This window comes from Vulpes lagopus, chromosome 24 (genome assembly GCF_018345385.1).
Source record: "Vulpes lagopus strain Blue_001 chromosome 24, ASM1834538v1, whole genome shotgun sequence".
Classification (NCBI taxonomy): Eukaryota; Metazoa; Chordata; class Mammalia; order Carnivora; family Canidae; genus Vulpes; species Vulpes lagopus.
The window spans coordinates 9,679,258-9,698,274 of NC_054847.1; the positions used below are offsets into that span (position 1 = coordinate 9,679,258).

Here is a 19,017-nt window from a genome sequence, read left to right on the forward strand (position 1 = left end):
GAGCCGGTGCATCGGGCCGAGACCAGGGCCTCCCGGACACCCCCCCAGGGCTGCTCGGCGGCGGGCCGCGGGGCCCCGGCTGCCCCCTCCCCCGGGGTGGACACGGCCGAGGCCGGTGCGGGAGGCCGCGGAGACCCGCAGGGAGCCGCCGTGTGTGTGCGCGGGTGGGAGGCCAGGGCAGCCCGCAGTCCCCCCCAGGAACACCCTCTGCACCTCTGGCCGCTCAGGGTCCCTCCTACTGTGCTGCCACGTGCCAGCTGGACTCAGGGCAGAGCCCCGGCAGGAGCGTGGGAGAGTGGAGGCCCGCACCTCCACGGGAACCGGAGGCCCGCCGGCCCGACCACAGAGCCCAGGCGGGAAGGGCAGCAGGTCGGCGCCCAGCAAGCACTGCCCTGGGGGGAGGGTGGGCGCGGCGGGGAGGGGCGGGACGTGGGGGGGGGGGCTGGGCAGGACGGGGGCGGGCAAGAGGGGGCGGGCAAGAGGGGGCGGGCAAGAAGGGGCGGGGCAGGAGGGGAGGGGCAGGAGGGGAGGGGCAGGAGGGGGCGCGCAGGAGGGGGCGGGCCGGGGCAGGAGGGGCGGGGCAGGAGGGGCGGGGCAGGAGGGGGACGGGCAAGAGGGGGCGGGGCGGGGCAGGAGGGGAGGGGCAGGAGGGGGCGCGCAGGAGGGGGCGGGCCGGGGCAGGAGGGGCGGGGCAGGAGGGGCGGGGCAGGAGGGGGACGGGCAAGAGGGGGCGGGGCGGGGCAGGAGGATCAGGAGGGGGACGGGCAAGAGGGGGCGGGGCGGGGCAGGAGGAGCGGGGCAGGAGGGGCGGGGCAGGAGGGACGGGGCAGCAGGGGGACGGGCAAGAGGGGGCGGGGCGGGGCAGGAGGGGCGGGGCAGGAGGGGCGGGGCAGGAGGGGCGGGGCAGGAGGGGGACGGGCAAGAGGGGGCGGGGCGGGGCAGGAGGGGCAGGAGGGGCAGGAGGGGCGGGGCAGGAGGGGCGGGGCAGGAGGGGCGGGGCAGGAGGGGCGGGGCAGGAGGGGCGGGGCAGGAGGGGCGGGGCAGGAGGGGCGGGGCAGGAGGCGGGCGCTGGGCTGGCTTGGTCCCCGAGCGCAGGTGGACGCCGCCCGGCGCCCTGAGCCCGCGCCCCCGGCCCCCGCCGACTCTGCGTGCGCCCGGCTCCCCCCCGGGGCTCCCCGCAGGGCCGGGGCACCGGGGCCGCCCGCTTCCCCCGGCGGCTCGGGGGGCTGGCGCGGACGCTTTGGCGAGCCTGGCTGTGCGCGCAAGTCCGTCTTTCTGGGGAGTCCAGGGAGCCCCCGGGTTTCCTGCCCTCCCCTCGGGGCGCAGGTTGTCCTGCGGGCAGCGCCGTGTCCCCGCGTGGGGAGCGTGCGCAGTAGCCTCCTGAGGGGCCGCCCCTTCACCTCCTTCAGCCCGTCCGCGTGCGTTCCTTTCCCCTCTTTCCTTTTTCAAGTTTTCCGGTAAGAACCGAGCCGCAGAGACTCCGTTTCTCTAGAGCTGCTCTTGCTTCACCCTCCAGGAGGTCTCCCTAGGACCAGCCGGGGCCCCGCTTGCCCGCCCTCCGGGTCCCCAGTTTGCTGTCTCCATCCTGCGGCCCCTCTGCTTCCCCTAAGGGGGGGGGGGCTGCCCTCCAAATCGACCTCTACGGGTCTCTGCCGTTGTTCTTTGCTTCCATGGACTGCGAGGGCTGTTTTGGTTGCAGCCACTTGAAAGGTGATGTGTTATCATCTATGGGGTTTTTTAAGATTTTATGTATTTATTTAAGAGGGAGAGAGAGAGAGCGAGAGAGCGAGAGAGGGACAGAGCATGAGCTGGTGGGAGCAGCAGCAGGAGAGGGAGAAGCAGGCTCCGCACTGCGCAGGGAGCCCAGCTCGCGGCTGGATCCCAGGACCCTGATACCATGTCGGGAGCCGAAGGCCGACACCCAACTGACTGAGCCACCCCGGTGCGCCACCATCCACTGTCTTAATCTTTCAGGTAGGGCTAAGCCCTCACTCTGACTCGTCTGAATATTTCCATCTCTCATCTTTCAGGTCTTTTGGAAAATATTCTGTTTTCTTAAGACTTATTTTTATTTTTATTTTATTTTATTTATTTATTATTTTTTTTGAGAGAGAGAGACAAAGGTGGGGACGGAGGGAGAGAGAATCTCAAGCAGACTCCTGGCAAAGCTCAGAGCCCTGTACAAAGCTCAATGCCACGACCCTAAGATCACTACCTGAACTGAAACCAAGAGTCGGACGCTTAACCAACTGCACCACCCAGGCACCCCAGAAGATTCCTGTTTTAAGCTCAAGTAAAGAGTTGGCATTTTTTAAGCGCGTTATTGTCTTGGGTGTTGGTGTTTCCTTTTTCTAACAAGAAGAGAGTTATTATCCTACATAACTATGAATCCAAACGAGGACGGACTCTGTAGCTCATTGGTTCAGTCACTAATGACATCATCCATCATCCAGAACCTATATGATTTCTCCTTCCATGTTATTGGCCTGAATAGGGCGATATACCCATTCTTTGTTTTTTTCATTGTGGTAAAATATATAGAACAAAATTTTCCAGTTTTCACACTTTTAAATATACAATTCAGTGGCATTCATTATCACCAATCACCAATTCTATCCATTTCCCAAATCTTTCATTATCCAAACACAAACTTGGCAGAAGCAACAACTCCCCATTCCCTTCTCTCCACAGTTCCCCAGGAACCTTGATTCTACTTCCTGTCTCTATGAATTTACCAATTCTAGATATTTCAGATAAGTGGATTCATAGAATATGTATCCTTTTGTGTCTGGCTTATTTCATTTAGCATTATTTCAAGGTTCATCCATGCTGTTGCTTCTATCAGAATTTCACTCCTTTTTGGGGGCTGAATAACATAGTCCATCGTACGGATAGACAGCATTTGTCTATCCATATATGCTGATGGACATTTGGGCTGTGTCCACCTTTTAGCTATTTGTGAAAATGCAGCAACAAACAGCGACACACAGGATCTCTTCAAGTCCTTGTTCTCAATTTTTTTGAGTATATACCCAGAAGGGAAATTGCTGGATCATATGATAATTCTCTTTAGCTTTTTGAGGCATTGCCAAACTATTTCCCACAATATCTGTACCAGTTTACATTCCCACAAGCAATGTATAAGGCTTCCAGTTTCTCCACATCCTTATCAACACTTTTTTTTTTTTTTTTTTTTCTGAAAGCCATCCCAGTAGATGGTATCTTACTGTGGTTTTGAATGCTTCCCTAATGTTAAGTACATTGAGCAACTCTTCCTCTGCTTATTGGACACTTGTATGTTGTCTTTGGAGAAATGTCTATTTAAGTCTTTGCCCATTTTCTAATTGGGTTGTTCATCCTGTTATTGTTGAATTTTAGTTCTTCATACATTCTGGATATTAGTTCCTAATTAGGTATGTGAATGCAAATATTTTCTCCCGTTCTCTGGGTTCTTTCCACTCTGTTGATAATATCCTTTGATGCACAAAAGTTCTTCATTTTCATTAAGTTTAATTTATCCATTTTCCTTTTTGTTGCTCATGCTTTTGGAATCATCTAAAACTCCACTGCAGGGCAGCCCTGGTGGCTCAGCGGGTTTGGTGCCACCTTCGGTCCAGGGTGTGATCCCGGAGACCCGGGATCGAGTCCCACATCGGGCTCCCTGCATGGAGCCTGCTTCTCCCTCTGCCTGTGTCTCTGCATCTCTCTCTCTCTGTGTCTCTATGAATAAATAAATGAAATGTTTAAAAAAATAAAAAAACTCCACTGCAAAATCCAAAATCATGAAAATATATACCTAAGCTTTCTTTTAGGAGTTGTATGGTTTAGTTCTTATATTTAGGCCATTGATCCACTTGAGTTAATTTTCTGTACACGGTGAAGCATAGATTCAACATCATTCTTTTGCAAGTGGAAATTCAGTTGTCCCAGCATCATTTAAGAGACTGGCCCTTCCCTACTAGATGGTCTTGGCACCCTTATCAAATATCAATTGGTTAGGGTGCCTGTGGCTCAGTCGGTTAAGTGTCTGCTTTTGGCTCATAATCCTGGGGTCCTGGGATTGAGACCCACTTTAGGCTCCCTACTCAGTGGGGAGCCTGCTTCTCCCTCTCCCTCTGCTGCTCCCCCTGCCTGTACTTTCTGTCTTTCTGATAAATAAATAAATAAATAAATAAATAAATAAATAAATAAATTCTTTAAAAAATCAATTGGTCATAGATATATGGGTTTATTTCTGGACTATCAGTTCTATTTGATTTGTCTACATGTCTAACATTAGGCCAGTACCACACTGTTTGATTATTGCAGCTTTGTAGTGAGTTTTAAAAATCAGTTAAGTGTGAATCCTATGATTTTATCTTTTTTCAAGACTGCTTTGGCTACTCAAGGTCTCTTGAAATTCCTTATGAATTTGACAATTGGCATTTTTCTTTTTTTTTTTTTTTAAAGATTTTATTTATTTATTCATGAGAGACACAGAGAGAGAGAGAAAGAAAGAGAGAGGCAGAGACACAGGCAGAGGGAGAAGCAGGCTCCATGAAGGGAGCCTGATGTGGGACTCGATCCCGGGACTCCAGGATTATGCCCTGGGCCGAAGGCAGGCGCTAAACCATTGAGCCACCCAGGGATCCCCCATTTCTTTTTCTTATCTAACTTCTCAGGCTAGGCCTCTCAGTATGTGTTGAACAGCAGTAGTGAAGCGGACATCCTTTGCTTGTTCCTGACTGCTTGAGGAACTCGTTCAATGCATTACCATTCAGTACGGTGTTAGCTGTTGTTTCCTATATGGCCTTAATCACATTGAAGCAATTTCCTTGAACTTCTAGTTTTCTGTGTGTTTTTATCATGAGAGGGTGTTAGATTTTGTCAAATGCTCTTCTGTGTTGATGGGGATGATCATGGTTTTTCTTTTCATCCTATTAATGTGTTGCATTGGGGTGCCTGAGTGGCTCAGTGGTTGAGCATCTGCCTTTGGCTCAGGGTGTGATCCTGGAGTCCCCAGATCGAGTCCAACATCGAGCTCTCCACATGGAGCCTGCTTCTCCTCCCTCTGCCTATGTCTCTGGCTCTCATTGCGTCTCTCATGAATAAATAAATAAAATCTTAAAAAAAAATGTGTTGCATTACATTGACTTTTTGGTGTTGAACCCCCTTGCACTCCTGGGATAAAACCCACCTGGTCATGATGTATAACCCTTTTATATGCTGTTGGATTCAGTTTATTATTATTTTGATGAGGACTTTTGCATCTATGTTCATAAGGGATATTGGTCTGTAATGGTCTTTTCTGATAATATTTTTATCTGGGGCAATGGAGAGGGAGCTCCCAAACTCTGAGCAGAACCAAGAAGGCAGCTCCAGAATATTTGGAGGCAAGTCTGTCAGCCTTGTCGGGTCAGCATGGCCTCAGGGACCAGTTGGGAGGGCATTGGTGGTGTGGAGTCTCTGTGCAGGCAGGACTGTTGCAGAGGAGGCTCCCGGCTGTGTCCTGAACGCCTGATGAGAGTCTGGTACAGAGTAGATGCTCAATCGATAATTGTGGAATGAGCTGATGAACTCAAAGTTGGAGAAGCTCCGAAGAGATCCAGTATGATCCTATTTATGTGAAGTTCAAAAGCTGGCAAGTCTAAACTCTGCTGTTTAGGGATGTGTAGACTGTGTTAACGTTTGGGAGCGTGCAAGGGGCTGGGAAGAGGCATGTGGGGTGGGGGTACACCAGCTAGGGTTGTTCTATTTCTTGACTGTGGTGCTGCAGCGCCGCCCTGTGGTCACCGAGGACACCAACCAACCCAGTGGTGGCAGGGATTTCCCTGGTTGGGGCAGGGCAGCCTGCTGAGGCGCTGCCCCCGCCACCCCGTCCTGACAGCCCTCCAAGCATCTCTGAGCACCCGAATTCCCAGGCGTTTGGAGCTCGTACCCCAAGCCCGCCCCCAGATACCTTAAGATCTGAGGACCAGCATCCAGCCCTGAGGAGCAGGGCTGACCTGGGGTAAGTGAATGAGGTAACACAGGAAATGTAAGAAGGCACTTCCTGGCTCAGTTTGCTGGGTGCTTGTGTGATCCTAGGAGTAAGCACCTCCTTAATTGTATGCTGTAGGCACCCTACTCACCTCACCCTAAACCCAGACCCGCTCAGAAGTCAGAGGATGCTGCAAAACCCCGTGCATCCTCTTTCATGCCGAATTGCAAATAGGTTAGTTTGGAGCGACTTTCACTGAGGCCGAGTTTTCCACCCTGTCCCAAGGATGGAGCCGGTGGAGAGGGCTGGTTAGACCGCAGGCAGCGGGTTCATATCCTGACTGTGACAAGTGTGCCATCTATGGCCCAGGCACACGCTTACCATCACCCCCGACACACACGCACCCAGATGTCATTACTAGGATACCCACTCACTGGTTTCTTAGTCTAACAGCCTCGTGGGAAGGCTGTGAACCCAAGGAGATAACTTCACACGACGGTGAGGCCAGTGAGCACCGACCCCCCAGACCAATTACCAGCGGGCAAGCACATCCTGGGAACCGCTCAGAGGCAGGAAGACAGATCGTGGGTCTGGGGAAGGGCAGGTGGACGGGGTTTCCCAGGCTCACCCTTGACCCTCTGCAAGGCAGCTTTATACGACAAACAGACAAACCACTTGTCCTTTTAATAATTGTGCCCATTTTATTGCACATTGGCCGAACTATAACCATCTGTCACAGCTGTGATTTATGTCTTAGGATAAGGCCGTGTAAAAGCAAGTTTGTAAAAACAGTAATGGTAGAGTAAGTTCTAAGTAACATACCGATGTGACAACACTGTGGCCTGTTAATACAGTGAGCGACAAATTGTCCTGATGCGCCTGGGACTTTCCTGGTTTTAGCACTGTGTTCCATGTCCCAGGAACCCTCTCAGTCCCAGGAAAACCAGGACAATTGATGACCTGTGTGTAAGTGCCTGAGGGTTGGGATATGCTGATTTCAGGCATTAGTGTCAGGCCTGGGCCAACTCCTGGTCCAACACCCACTGGCAGCCGGACTTCCTGGTGCTTTTGTAAGACCACAGAAGTTGTGGTAAAGTGCAAACGGGAAAACCTAAATGAAGGCCCTGGTGGGGTCCGTGAACATGGTGGGTACTTAATCAGTTCAATATTCATTCAACAAATTTTTTTTTACAATAAAAAATTTGACACTTTTATGCAAGAACCATCAGAGTTTTAGTGTTTAATATTTAACAGCACAACTGACCAAAGTCCAACATGTGAAGTTACCATGTTCAAGAAACTGGGTGGGGAGGTTGGGTGGGGGGAGAGGAATCACTCTACAAACTATATAATATGTGATAAAAAAGACACACACTTTGTAACAGAAAATATGTCTACACATACTAGTTGCTTCAGAAAGCCATTCACTCTTCTCTTGGCTTGTAAAAACGGTGTTCCAGATTTTAGTGTAAATTAGCAACCTTCAACTCATCGATGTGGCAGGTATCTTGTTTTTGCCTTCTAGTTCTTCCACCCCAGCCTGTGTCATGAGGTCTGCAATGTTTTTCTCCAGGTCGTCAATGTGACCACTCATGTCATTAATCCTTCCAATGATCTGGTTGGCCATGGTCTGAAATTTATCTAGCATCTGTTGCAGGAAATGTCTGTGCCACTGAGGTGTGATCCTGCATGGTCTTAGGGTCAGACTCAGCCATGTCCCCAGTGTCCTTCATTCAACAAACACTTGAACACCAACTGCACGCCGTGCAGCACGCTGGGTCGCCCAACGCAGCAAAGAACAAGCTTATATTATCAGGAAGGCAGTTAACTCACAAAGGTGGTGACAGTAGAGAGGGGATGATATTGGAGTGCTCAGGGCAACATCTGGAGGAAGTAATACGCAACCTGAACCCTAAACAAGAAGCCTCAAGGCACAGGGCCTGGGGCCACCAAGTTCCCAGTAGAAGGAGGACAGGCCCAGTTGTGAGAGGGAGTGCAGGTCACCCAAAGGAATGGAAGCAGCACAGCCAAAGACCATGCCATGGAAGCCATCAAAGGAGTTTGGATTTTTTGTTCTGGGCAATGGGAAGCCATTATGGTTTCAATGCAGAGGAGCATGACCTCATTTTTGGCTATAGTTAGAAAATAAATTCACCCAACAAAGGCAATTGCCTGAGCTCAAGCCAGATGCTGACTTGGGTCAAGGGGTATAGCTGCAAAAATGAGGAGGCACCTCAGACACAGACCTGGCAGGACTTTAGATCAGACATGGGAGGGGAGAGAGAGGAATCACGGGCAAGTAAACAACTCACTGTGACCTGGGTCACGAGAAGCCATCGTTGGGGCATGTGTGGGGATGGGGGCTTTGGGAGACTTTAAGTCTGGCTTATGATAGGCTGAGTCTGAGCTGCTTGCGTAACATCCATGTGGAGCCAGGAGGGGATGCAGGCAGATATCTGGGTTGGAGATTGGGACTTGGGGTGGAGACGCATCAGCTCACAGATGGATTCTGGTATTAACTCATTTAACATTCACCACACCATGAGGCGGGCACTAGTCTCACCCCCATGTACAAGCCCAAGGCAGAAAGGCCAATGAACGGGGCTCCAGTAGGGTATATTTTTATCCTTTTATTTATAATTCAACAGTTGGCCTAATGTATTGTGCTCTTGACTATTCTAGGTTGAGTACTCAGCAAGCCTTTAGGCCTTGGCCAAGCGAGCATCTGCTGAGCTTGTGCTGTTGACCAGGACAGCAGACAGTGTGAGAGGAGCCTAGGAGAACCCCTCCTTCTCTCCATCCGTCTCCGTGATCAATACCTCTTCCGAAAAAACAAAAAAACAAATAAAAACCTCTTCTGGCCAGATATTCCCATCATTAACCCAGCTCCTGAGGGGCCCTAAGGGATCAATGAGCACATGGAACTAGACAAACTACCTGCATGTCCAGATGTGTAAGACAGTCTTTAACCTACATTAAGAACCAGTGATATTATTCACAATAGCCAAGAAATGGAAACAACCTAAATTCATCAGTGGATGAATGGCTAAAGAAAATGTGTCAAATAGACAGTGGAATATCACCCATGAGAAAGAAGGAAATCCTGCCATTTGTGACAGCATGAATGGAACTTGAGGGCATTATGCTAAGTGACATAGTTCGGCAGGGAAAGACACTGAATTATATCACTTATACGTAAAGTCTATAAAAGGCCAACTCAAGAAGAGAGTAGTAGAATGGTGGTTGCCAAGGGCTGGTGTTGGGAGAAATGGGGAGAAGTTGGCCAAAAAGCAAATTTATAGCTATGATATAAGGTGTGAGGATCTAATGTAAAACGTTTATGAATCTTTCTTTTAAATGTTAAAGATTTTTGTAGAGAAAAGTAGTCAATGGCAAACTATGTGAGAGCCCTGAGAACCCCTGTGAGAACCCCTGTGAGAGCCCCCGGGTAGAACTTTCCCATGAACACCTATCCTGCTGGTTTGACAGCTAGACGATACTCAGAGCTCTTGAAGGGACAGGACCAGTGGGATTTGGGAGCAGGTGGTGATGTGGACGGATCCATCCAAGGTAGGGCTACTGCCTGCCCCCCAGGGAAGAGGAAAGGGGCTGTTCCATGGCCTCTGGAGCACGAGAGGGTGGCAGAGGTGAGTGGGTCTCTCCAGATCCATGCTGTGGTTTCTTTCTGAGGAGACTTTGCTCAGAGCCAGAGGTTTGAAATGGGCAAGCTTCTCCCATGGGAATTCTGGACAGAAAAAGTGAGACTATGCTCTGAGGGAACCGTGACCTAATGAGCCAAGACTAGCAGTGCTGAGGGAAGTGGGTGAGAGGAGAGCAGGGAATTCCCACTCCTGGCCCTGTGACCAAGGGCCAGTGCCTTTCCCTTTCTGGACCGCTTTTCTGATCTAGGTACTGAGGAGCTAGGTCATCTTGAAATTCTACTTCCCACCCAACATCCTAATTTTGTAGCTCGAGAGCATGAAACTAGCACTGATCTTTGCATGATGCACTTTGAGGCATGAAGGGTACCCCACGGACAGCTGGGGAGTGGCCATCAGGGCCCACGAGGACATGAGCAACCCCACTGTGGAGGGAAGGCTGCTCTGTGCTCCTCTGGGTCTCCCCTCCAGGATGGAACCTTGGAACTTAAGCCCAGTTGGGTAGCATGTCTACTTGGACAAATCACCCTAAGCCCACCACACTGCCCCCAAACCAACACTGAGCTCATTTTCTTGGGCCTTACTGACCTGAGCTCCCCTTCAGCCCCTCCTTGCCTTTTCTTGGTGCTAAAAAAAAAAAAAAAAAGTCCTTTCTGGGTGGCATGCTGGGTTCATTTTTTAAAATATTTAATATTGTAAGAACAAATAATGTGAAAAGATTTTTTTTGGAGTATAAACATACATTTAAACAAAAAATCTCCAACACTTAGCAATTATTCAGCTGTAGTCTACTTTCCTGAATTTTCTCAGTTCTTTTTCTTCAGATTTTAACAACTGACATATATATCTTCTCCCAAAGCTGTGATTGGTTTGGTAGCCCATTAACCATTCCTTTGGGGATCCACAGCCTTCTCAGTGTCCTGCCCTCTCCAACCCTGAAGGCCAGTCCGTGCCCCCTGCCTGTAGGGTGAACGTCAGGGAGTAGCCGGAGCTTTTCTGCTGGTACCAGGAGTCCACACTTCTGCTCATCCTCTCCATTCAGAGAGCTCCCCAGATCTTGTCCTTTTGTTTACAGTGTTTTGGTTGCTTAATGCCAGATGTCTTTGAGAGCTTCCAGCATTCCTGCCTCACCCTGCCCATCAGAGTAGAGCCGAGAAACACCTCCTTGGTTTCCAAGGCCCAATGCTACCTGTCTTCTGGGTGAAAGGGAGAGGAGGGGAGCGGGAAAGAGACTGTTCTCAAAAACCTCACCGAGCTCCTGTGGTGTGTGGGACTCTGGCCAGTATCAGTGTTCTTCACTAGGACGGTATGATGGGGGACATCTACTACTCTCTGCCAGACGCTGCACAGCATACAATGTACCATCCCATTCCAGACAAAGTAACTGAGGTGCAAGTGTGTTAAGTAATTTATTCAAGGTCCCCTGGCATTGAGTAGTAGAGCTGTGTTTGACCACACTGCTCCTGGGAACAACCGCTGGGCCTTCCAGGATATGCTGCGAATGACCAATGAGGTCTTTAAACTTTGGAAATGCCTCTACTGGGGATCCCTGGGTGGCTCAGTGGTTTAGCGCCTGCCTTTGGCCCAGGGCGCGATCCTGGAGTCCCGGGATGGAGTCCCACGTCGGGCTCCCGGCATGGAGCCTGCTTCTCCCTCCTCCTGCATCTCTGCCTCGCTCTCTCTCTCTCTCATAAATAAATAAATAAATCTTTAAAAACAACAAAAAAAAAAGGAAATGCCTCTACTCCCAAATTTGTACCATACATAGTAAAATGGACACTAAAAACTGGTGTTGCTTCTGTTCATGGCTTCCAACAGCAGCTCTGATCTAAACCATTGCATTGAGGACAGAAAACGGGCAGCATGTAGGTATTACACTTCCAATAAACTGAAAACAGCTCATAAGAACATAAATGTTTCACAAAAGCTTTATTTGTGGTCACATCTATGGTTCTCATGTCAGTATACAAACAACTCAGTTCAATGCAGTGCTTCTAATACAAGTCATATAAAACTGTGGAACACAACAAATAGTGCACTTGATATAAAAATAAATTACACTCTAAGAGCTACTGCAAAGCTTTACACATATAAAAAGTAAACACAAATAGTTAGTGAGGTCCTTTGAACTATCATATGAGAAAAGAACATTTACTCATGAAAATAAAAAGATCAAGGGAACTGTGCTAAAACACCTCCCTGATAAAGAGAAATCCAGGGAAGTGACTGAATTATTGTCCCAAGCAATGTGATAAAGAGACTCCTGTATCCTATCTTAGAACTGGAAATAATTACTGCTCTGCCGACATGTTAACACAGGAAGACTTCGGCTCAGGACAAATTTCTATAATCCAAACAAACTTCCTCATCCTGAAGGCTGATAGATAAGAAAAGCTTCCAGCTGTCTTCTGATCATTGTAAAATCAGAGAGTTTACATTTCTGACAGGAAAAAAGGACATAATATGGAAATGTACATTCTTCAATCTGCAGAAGATTCCAGGCTTCTAAGCAACTGGAAGGCTGAAGGCAAGATTGGTTACAAACTGGGGAGGCCTCACAAAAGACTCTCCGAGCGGGAGACCCAGGACTGCACCCTATCCATGTGCAAATGAGGATGTCAACATCCAGACAGAGGCTACGGAAGAACCTATGGGAATACTTGCGTGACTCCGGGGAGCCATGCTGCCACGCCACCAAGTGTGGAACTGGAGTCAGCACCTGTTTTTGTAAATGAAACTTCAGTGGAGCACAGGCAGCCCATGCACGTACTATCATCAGTGCTGCTTTTGTGCTACAGCCGCACAGCTGAGTGCTGAAGTGTTAACTACCTCTGCTCCTCACAGAGAAACTTTGCTCATTTCTGCTCTAGATGAGAAGACAAGAACTTTGCTTCTCAAGACCCTTACTTATAGAAAAATATGGAAGATTTTTCTCTATGTAAGTGATTGCCAAATAATTCTGTTCTAGCAAAGTCTCTGAGTTTGAATTTCCTCTGAGTTTTCATTCTGAGGCTTATATAAGAGAAGACAGGGGCACCAGTTTTAGCCAGAATTGGGAAGCATTAGAGAACCAGCAGTCAAGATGCAAGGAACAACCCAGGGCTTTCATCCTTAATTGTCCACAAATCATCTGTGATTGTGCAAAAGCAGATACAGGTGCAGACAAACAGTAGGCTGTAAGAAATATTTTTAAATAGAATTTTTCTTAAAACAATATAAACATTTTAGGAAAGCTGTTAAAGGTATGTCTAAACTTATCAAGACCAAAGGAATCTAATCATTCCTTTGTTCAGCAGTGTTTCTTGAAGGGCAAGAACCATGAGCCCTTCCAGTGTATACAAAGGTGATACTACTGACAATAGTAAGAAATAGGATCTCACTTATTATTTTACAAGTTCAGAAGAAGAGTTGAGGGCAGAAAGCTGAAACCTAATAATCTTATTTTAAACCTCCATGCCAACTCTCCCTTTCCCTACCAGTGCTGTCAAATGGCCTGATTTCAGGTTCCTCTCCTTTCTGCTCTCCCAAGGCCTGCCACAGATGCCTACTGCATGACACTGTACTAAGCGTTCCTGGGACGGAGCACTCAGTAAGCCAGGAGATGGGCAGCAACAATCCACTCCTTGCAAGCCCCCACAGACCCATGAGATGTGGCAAAACAACAAAAGAAGCCCTGCCACTCTCTCAGCGCCAGCCTAAATCTGCTCCCAGTCACAAGTTCCATTATCGCTGACCCTAATGAGTTACTACAGTCAAATCTGGTACTGGAAAATATGGGAAGAAAGTAACCACAGACTAGCTAAGCTTGTGGCTAACAGCCTTCTGTTATTTGTTGCCAATCCCGGTCTGTTATCTCAGCTATAAATCACCTCCAAATACTTTGAAACAGAAGAATGCTCACAGCTTCCTAGCTGGAGCCCTCAAATAAGCTATTGTTCTTCCTCTCTTTGCAACCGTTCTCATTACTTCTGACTTAAACGTTGCCAATATTTCTTTTTAGCTACACTTACTAAGGTGCCTGGGAACCTCATTCTAGATAGAAAAAAAACTTCCTGCCCAACTAGCTGTCATTTTGAACAGCCAGTAGGGCTATTTCATCTCATCTGTGGGTCAGAGCTTTAGTGAGTTTATCAGATGATTCGGATGTGCAGGTGGGTTTTAACCTTTGTAGGGGAGGACTATGCCCTGAAGGCCCCCCAGGGTAGGGCCAACAGAGCTGTCCCTCTTTCCACTTCAAGGTAATCAACCTGCCCTCTTTTCCAATATTATCTCAAATCTCACCCTGCTCACATTCTTTACAGATTCATATATATATATATATATATATATACATATATATATATATATTCTCTCTTCACAGAGACAGACTTTTCCCTTCCCTCTCAGACACATTCAGATTTCCTGAGCCCCGCAGTCCCGCCATTCTCTCCCCTCTCCCTTCAGAAAAGCAGGAACAAGATCAGTGTTACAGCAACTCTGGGGAAGGCATCAGCAGCAGTAGTGACAGGGAAGTTATACTTGACAGGTATCTGAACTGTCAGGGCTAATTCATCATTAAAGTATTAATCTCCATATTTACCACTTTGTGTCAGGCCAAAAGACAAAATTTCCCCATTTTAGACTGAGATTTAAGTAAATTTTAAGAAAGTACTTATCAATATGCTAACTAGTAAGAATAATAGGTACCCAAAGACACAGAGGCTATGGAGTATTTTCAACAACTTATTCTTAGATTTTAAAAAGTTTAAAATAAGTATGGTGCTACCTCCTAAACAGGATAGGACGTTTAGGTCTTCCAAGCTAGCAGTAATGCCTTAGCGGCTTTGTGGTTAGATGCACAACTTTAACCTTTCAGTACATCCAGCATTGTCAGCACACTGAAAATTTGATGTCCAGTCAGTCCAGCGTACTTCGAGTCAGGCCCCTGGTCAAGTATAGGTATCACTTACAGCTTCAAGAAAATTTGTTTTACAATTAAGAATTGGCAAAAGCTCTGCCAATGAAATTCACAAGTTCAGCATAATGGCTAAGGGGAGGCAGCCAGCAAGAAGTGCCAACTTTCTTTCCTTTAGCGAAGTTGTTCTGTGCAAAAGTGGTTTCCAAACTCTACAGCTCCCTGGGAAACAGGGATTAAAATTCCTGAGCTTTCCAATCAGACACTAGTGTGTGTGTTTGCCTGAGCAAATGATTATGCTATAGGGAACCCAGGACAGTCCAAACCATGATGTTTTAAAGATCACAAAGCTGGATGTTCTCTTGTGCTAAGCAATATAAATTAACACCCAATTATATACATAATACAGGGCAGAAAACTAAACATCAACTCCCAGGAGTTATAGTTTGACATCAATCCTTGATCACTGGGATTAACAATGATGCCAACATGGTCTCCACCTCATTCTCATTTCCAGTAGCAATTGTAGTTTACCTTCTGCATTCTGAAGTTTTAAAGCTAAAATAAGAATGTTTTTCTGGATATCAGGATTGCAAGTGGTTATTTTTACACTCATTTTCTATATGCAAATGTGCTACTTTAACATCCAGAATTTTTTTTTTTTTGTACCAGAAGTGATAAGGAACTTCTACAGACTTTTTAAAATTAGCACAAAATACCTAACATAGGTAAGATACCAGGTTCTTACAGTATGCTAAGTACAGTTTCAGATGTGGTAGGTGTCCAAGAAACAAACCCCCCACCTCCGATTCCCTCTTTCTGTCCTGGTATTTTCATTTTGTTTTGTTTCCTTTAGTTTACAAGTTCTAAACTTATTCAGCTCATATTGAAAGGAAACGGAGCCTATATCCAAACTGGTGCCAGTGTGGAGAAGTCACTGCTGTCTCTGTCTGGTCTGAAAAGTTACAGAGTATGTGTGTGGTACATGTGACGGCTTCCTATGGGGAAGCAGGGCTGAAAAAAATAGGATACAAGATAGGTGCAATTGATTTCTCTATATTCTTTTCAAGGCTTAGCTTACCTTGAGGTCAACTTAGGAGTATTAAGATAGCCAGTAGTAAGTAGTCAAAAGTATGAGACACTTGAAAATCTTCTGTATTCTAAACTTCTCTTTAGTACTGTAATAATTGTAAACAATTAGGCCTCAACCTACCTATGTGATGTCCTCATTAACTTCCTAAACTTCTAATTTCCAAGTATTGCATGGATAAGGGCAACTTCTCTAACAAGTGTTCAGATCAAGCACACTCATCCTAAGGCTATTACGACTACCAGAGATGGCCTGCTTATGGGTGGTTATGAACAATTATAACCACTAGATGGAGACAAGAGATTGAAGGAAACCACATGGAAATAATTCCGTGTCAGGAATTTACAACTTCAATACAATCACAGAAAGTAAAAGACCAGATACCCTCATTTGGGCAAATATATAGTGTAATTAAACCCTTCCAGTTGGACGGAAAATGTTTTTCATTGAGTTGAAGTCAAATCTAGGTGAGGTTTTTTACTCATAAGTAAGGACAAGCTCCTGAATCTGACAAATTCCAGCAGAAATGGATTCAGGAAGGACAGCTGCAGAGCGCTGGGCATTCCAGTTATAGGTGAGAAGGAGCCAATCCCTCAGAGCTCAGTTGTCAGTAAACACTTCTGCTTCAAGACAGTTTCTCCTGCCAAAGTTGGAACAGAGCTGAAAAAAGAAAGGAGGGATTATTATTCCGTGAAACCACTGGGGTGGGAGCACCATGCATTTCTCTACCAGTGCTACATGGAGCAGATTGAAAGCAAATCACTGACCTAAATGACTATGTTGCAACACCTAATTTAGCAATGATATGTTTACAGAAGGGAATTTTCTAGGTAACTGATGCATATGTCACCTTGAAATCTAAAGATACCAATTTCCCCTACTTCCCTGAATAAAACATACCAAACAATCATTTCTTAATGATTCAGGCTTATTATTATGAATAGCAAGAACAGTACTGTGCAGAGCATGACAGCAAACTTGCTCAAGAAATACCAAGGTTAAGTGGGTACATACTTTTGTACTTTACATAGACAGTCCCAAGATGGCTGTGGGAGTTCCCACACCAGTTAATCTGCTCTGTCAGAGTTAATGTGAAAAATAAAACAATGTGGGCTTTGCATGAGCACCTGAAAGTCTCTGCCATAGCTGAAGAGCATGAACTGAGGCAAGGACGTCATGTCATCTACCTTAGTTTCATTAAAACTTAACAGTCAAAATATATACTACAAAGGATATAGTTTAACATGTCGAAAATACTAACAAGCTTGACTGTTGAAACAGCAGTCATGTGTACCAGCCCCCTCCATTTCTACTATACAGAGACAAAACACTTTCAATATTTTTTTCCTGGCATTTTCCTTCACTTTTCTGTATCTCTGGTTCTAAGTACAGTCCCTGGAATTTGTTATAAGTGCAAATTCTTAGGCACTTTACAGGAGGCCCAGTTTGTTTTAATGATTTATTTATTTATTTACTTTAGAAAGAAAAAGAGAGCATTAGTGGAGAGGCAGAGGGAGAGGGAGGGGGAGAGAGAATCTCAAGCAGACTGCACTGGGCACTGAGCGTGGAGCCCAACACAGGCCTTAGTCTTATGACTCTGAAATCACAACCTAAGCTGAAACCAAGAGTCGGGATGCTCAACCCACTACACCATCCAGGCTCTCTTAAGCTGTTTTAATAAGCCCTCCAGGTGATTGTGATGCACGACTAGCAAAAGTCCAAGTGGCCTGTTTCTACAACTTCTTGCCATGGACTACCATTCTTAGAGCCCACTCATCAGTCCCCCAATCTTTCCTTCCTACCTTTTCAATATAGCTAAACAAACAATTTTCATCATATTAATATTTAGGGTTTGTTTTAACTATGTAAATATTTTCACAACTGATATAAGTGTATTACATTTTTTCTTATATAATTTGTTACTCCTGGACTGAAGAACTGCTTCATTTTTTTGTTGAGACTGTTTGTTTCATTTTCTGTACTTATTTCTAATTTGTACTTAAGTTTGCAGATAGAAGCATGGATCTTTCCAAGTACATTCAGTTATGTCATGTAATTTTTTAAAAAGTGGGGTAGGTCATGTGTTTGTGTTTTTTCTTGGCAATATCCTTCCTGGAACTTTATATTCCCCTCTTCAAATCTGTACAGAATTGTTCCTAAACAACAAGGCAGCTGCTGCCTCAGGACTTTCTTCCACCTTTCTCCCGGTCAGTTCCTGCACCTGTTTCCTGGGTCCTGTGTCTTCCTCCTTCTTGGATGATCACCTGTGTCTCTCTCTGTGTCTCTAATGAATAAATAAATAAAATCTTAAAAAAACTAGGGGAAAAATAATTTTACGCCAGAATTCTGAAGGCATTGCTCTATTATCTTCTTTCTTTCAGTGAAGTCTGTCATTCTAATTATCAATCCTTTCATGTATTCTTTTTATCCTCTCTCTGAAGACTTACACTCTCTCTTTCTGAAATTTCATGACGGTCCTTAGTGTTGTCTACTTTCCTTGCTGGGTACTCAGGCCCATTTAATCTAAAAACTCAAGTACTTCTGGCACCTGGGTGGCTCAGTGGGTTAAGCATCTGACTTGGGCATAGGTCATGATCTCAGCAGGGTCCTGGGCTCTCTGCTCAGCAGAGAGTCTGCTTCTTCCTCTCCCTCTGCCCTTCCCCCTGATCATTCTCTCTCTTTCACTCAAATAAATAAAGTCTTAAAAGGAAATACTGAAGTACTTCTGTTCTGAGAAATCTAAATTCCTTTAACAATTTTTTATTTACTCTGTTCTTTCTAGATCTCTGATGATTGATATATTGGACTACCTGGACCAATCCTCCAACGATCTCTTCTATCTCAGTTTTCATCTTTTTGTTCTACTTTTTGAGAGATTTCCTCAATCTTCCACCCATTCTTTGGGTTTTATTTTTAACATGGTTAATAATTTCTAAGAACACTGCATTTTTTTTATTTTTAACATGGTTAATAATTTCTAAGAACACTGCATTTTCTGTTTCCTTTCTTTTACATTTCCTGTTAGTGTTGCATAGATGCAGCATCTCCTCTCATGAGATTATCATTTTGTGAAGTTTTTGACGCTCATGTTCCCTTCTTTCCTATTTCTTTTTCAGTTTACCTATTTCAGTATTTCCTCAAACATCTGAAAATCTTTGGCTCTCTTCACACTTATGTGGGAAGCACTTATTCATACTTAAAAGTGAAAGACAGACTAGAATGCCATTTGGAAACTGTATATATGGGCAAAATTCATTAACTAATGGGCTTGTGGTAGTTGCAGGACCCAGCAAAGCTGTATCCAGACTTTATAGCCACAGAAAATGAGATTATAAATGTGTGTTGTTTTAAGATGCTAAATATATTACATAGCAAACTATTGTAACGTAATTACATTTACACCATTCATCTGTAC

General features: G+C 46.0%; 1 protein-coding gene and 1 pseudogene across 5 annotated transcripts in view; both read right to left on the reverse strand.

The window, feature by feature from the left end:
* Positions 1-7,442: 7,442 nt before the first annotated feature.
* Positions 7,443-7,674, reverse strand: LOC121481809 (annotated as a pseudogene).
* An 8,317-nt stretch (positions 7,675-15,991) lies between these two features.
* The window catches only part of EPB41L5 (erythrocyte membrane protein band 4.1 like 5), a 142,428-nt gene continuing 139,402 nt past the window's right edge, over positions 15,992-19,017 (reverse strand). For all 5 annotated transcript variants that reach the window (XM_041739444.1, XM_041739443.1, XM_041739439.1 and 2 more), the window contains one exon: positions 15,992-16,262. In XM_041739444.1, coding sequence (XP_041595378.1) covers positions 16,196-16,262 — 67 coding nt within the window. In that variant the 3' untranslated portion in view covers positions 15,992-16,195. The remainder of the gene's footprint in view (positions 16,263-19,017) is intronic.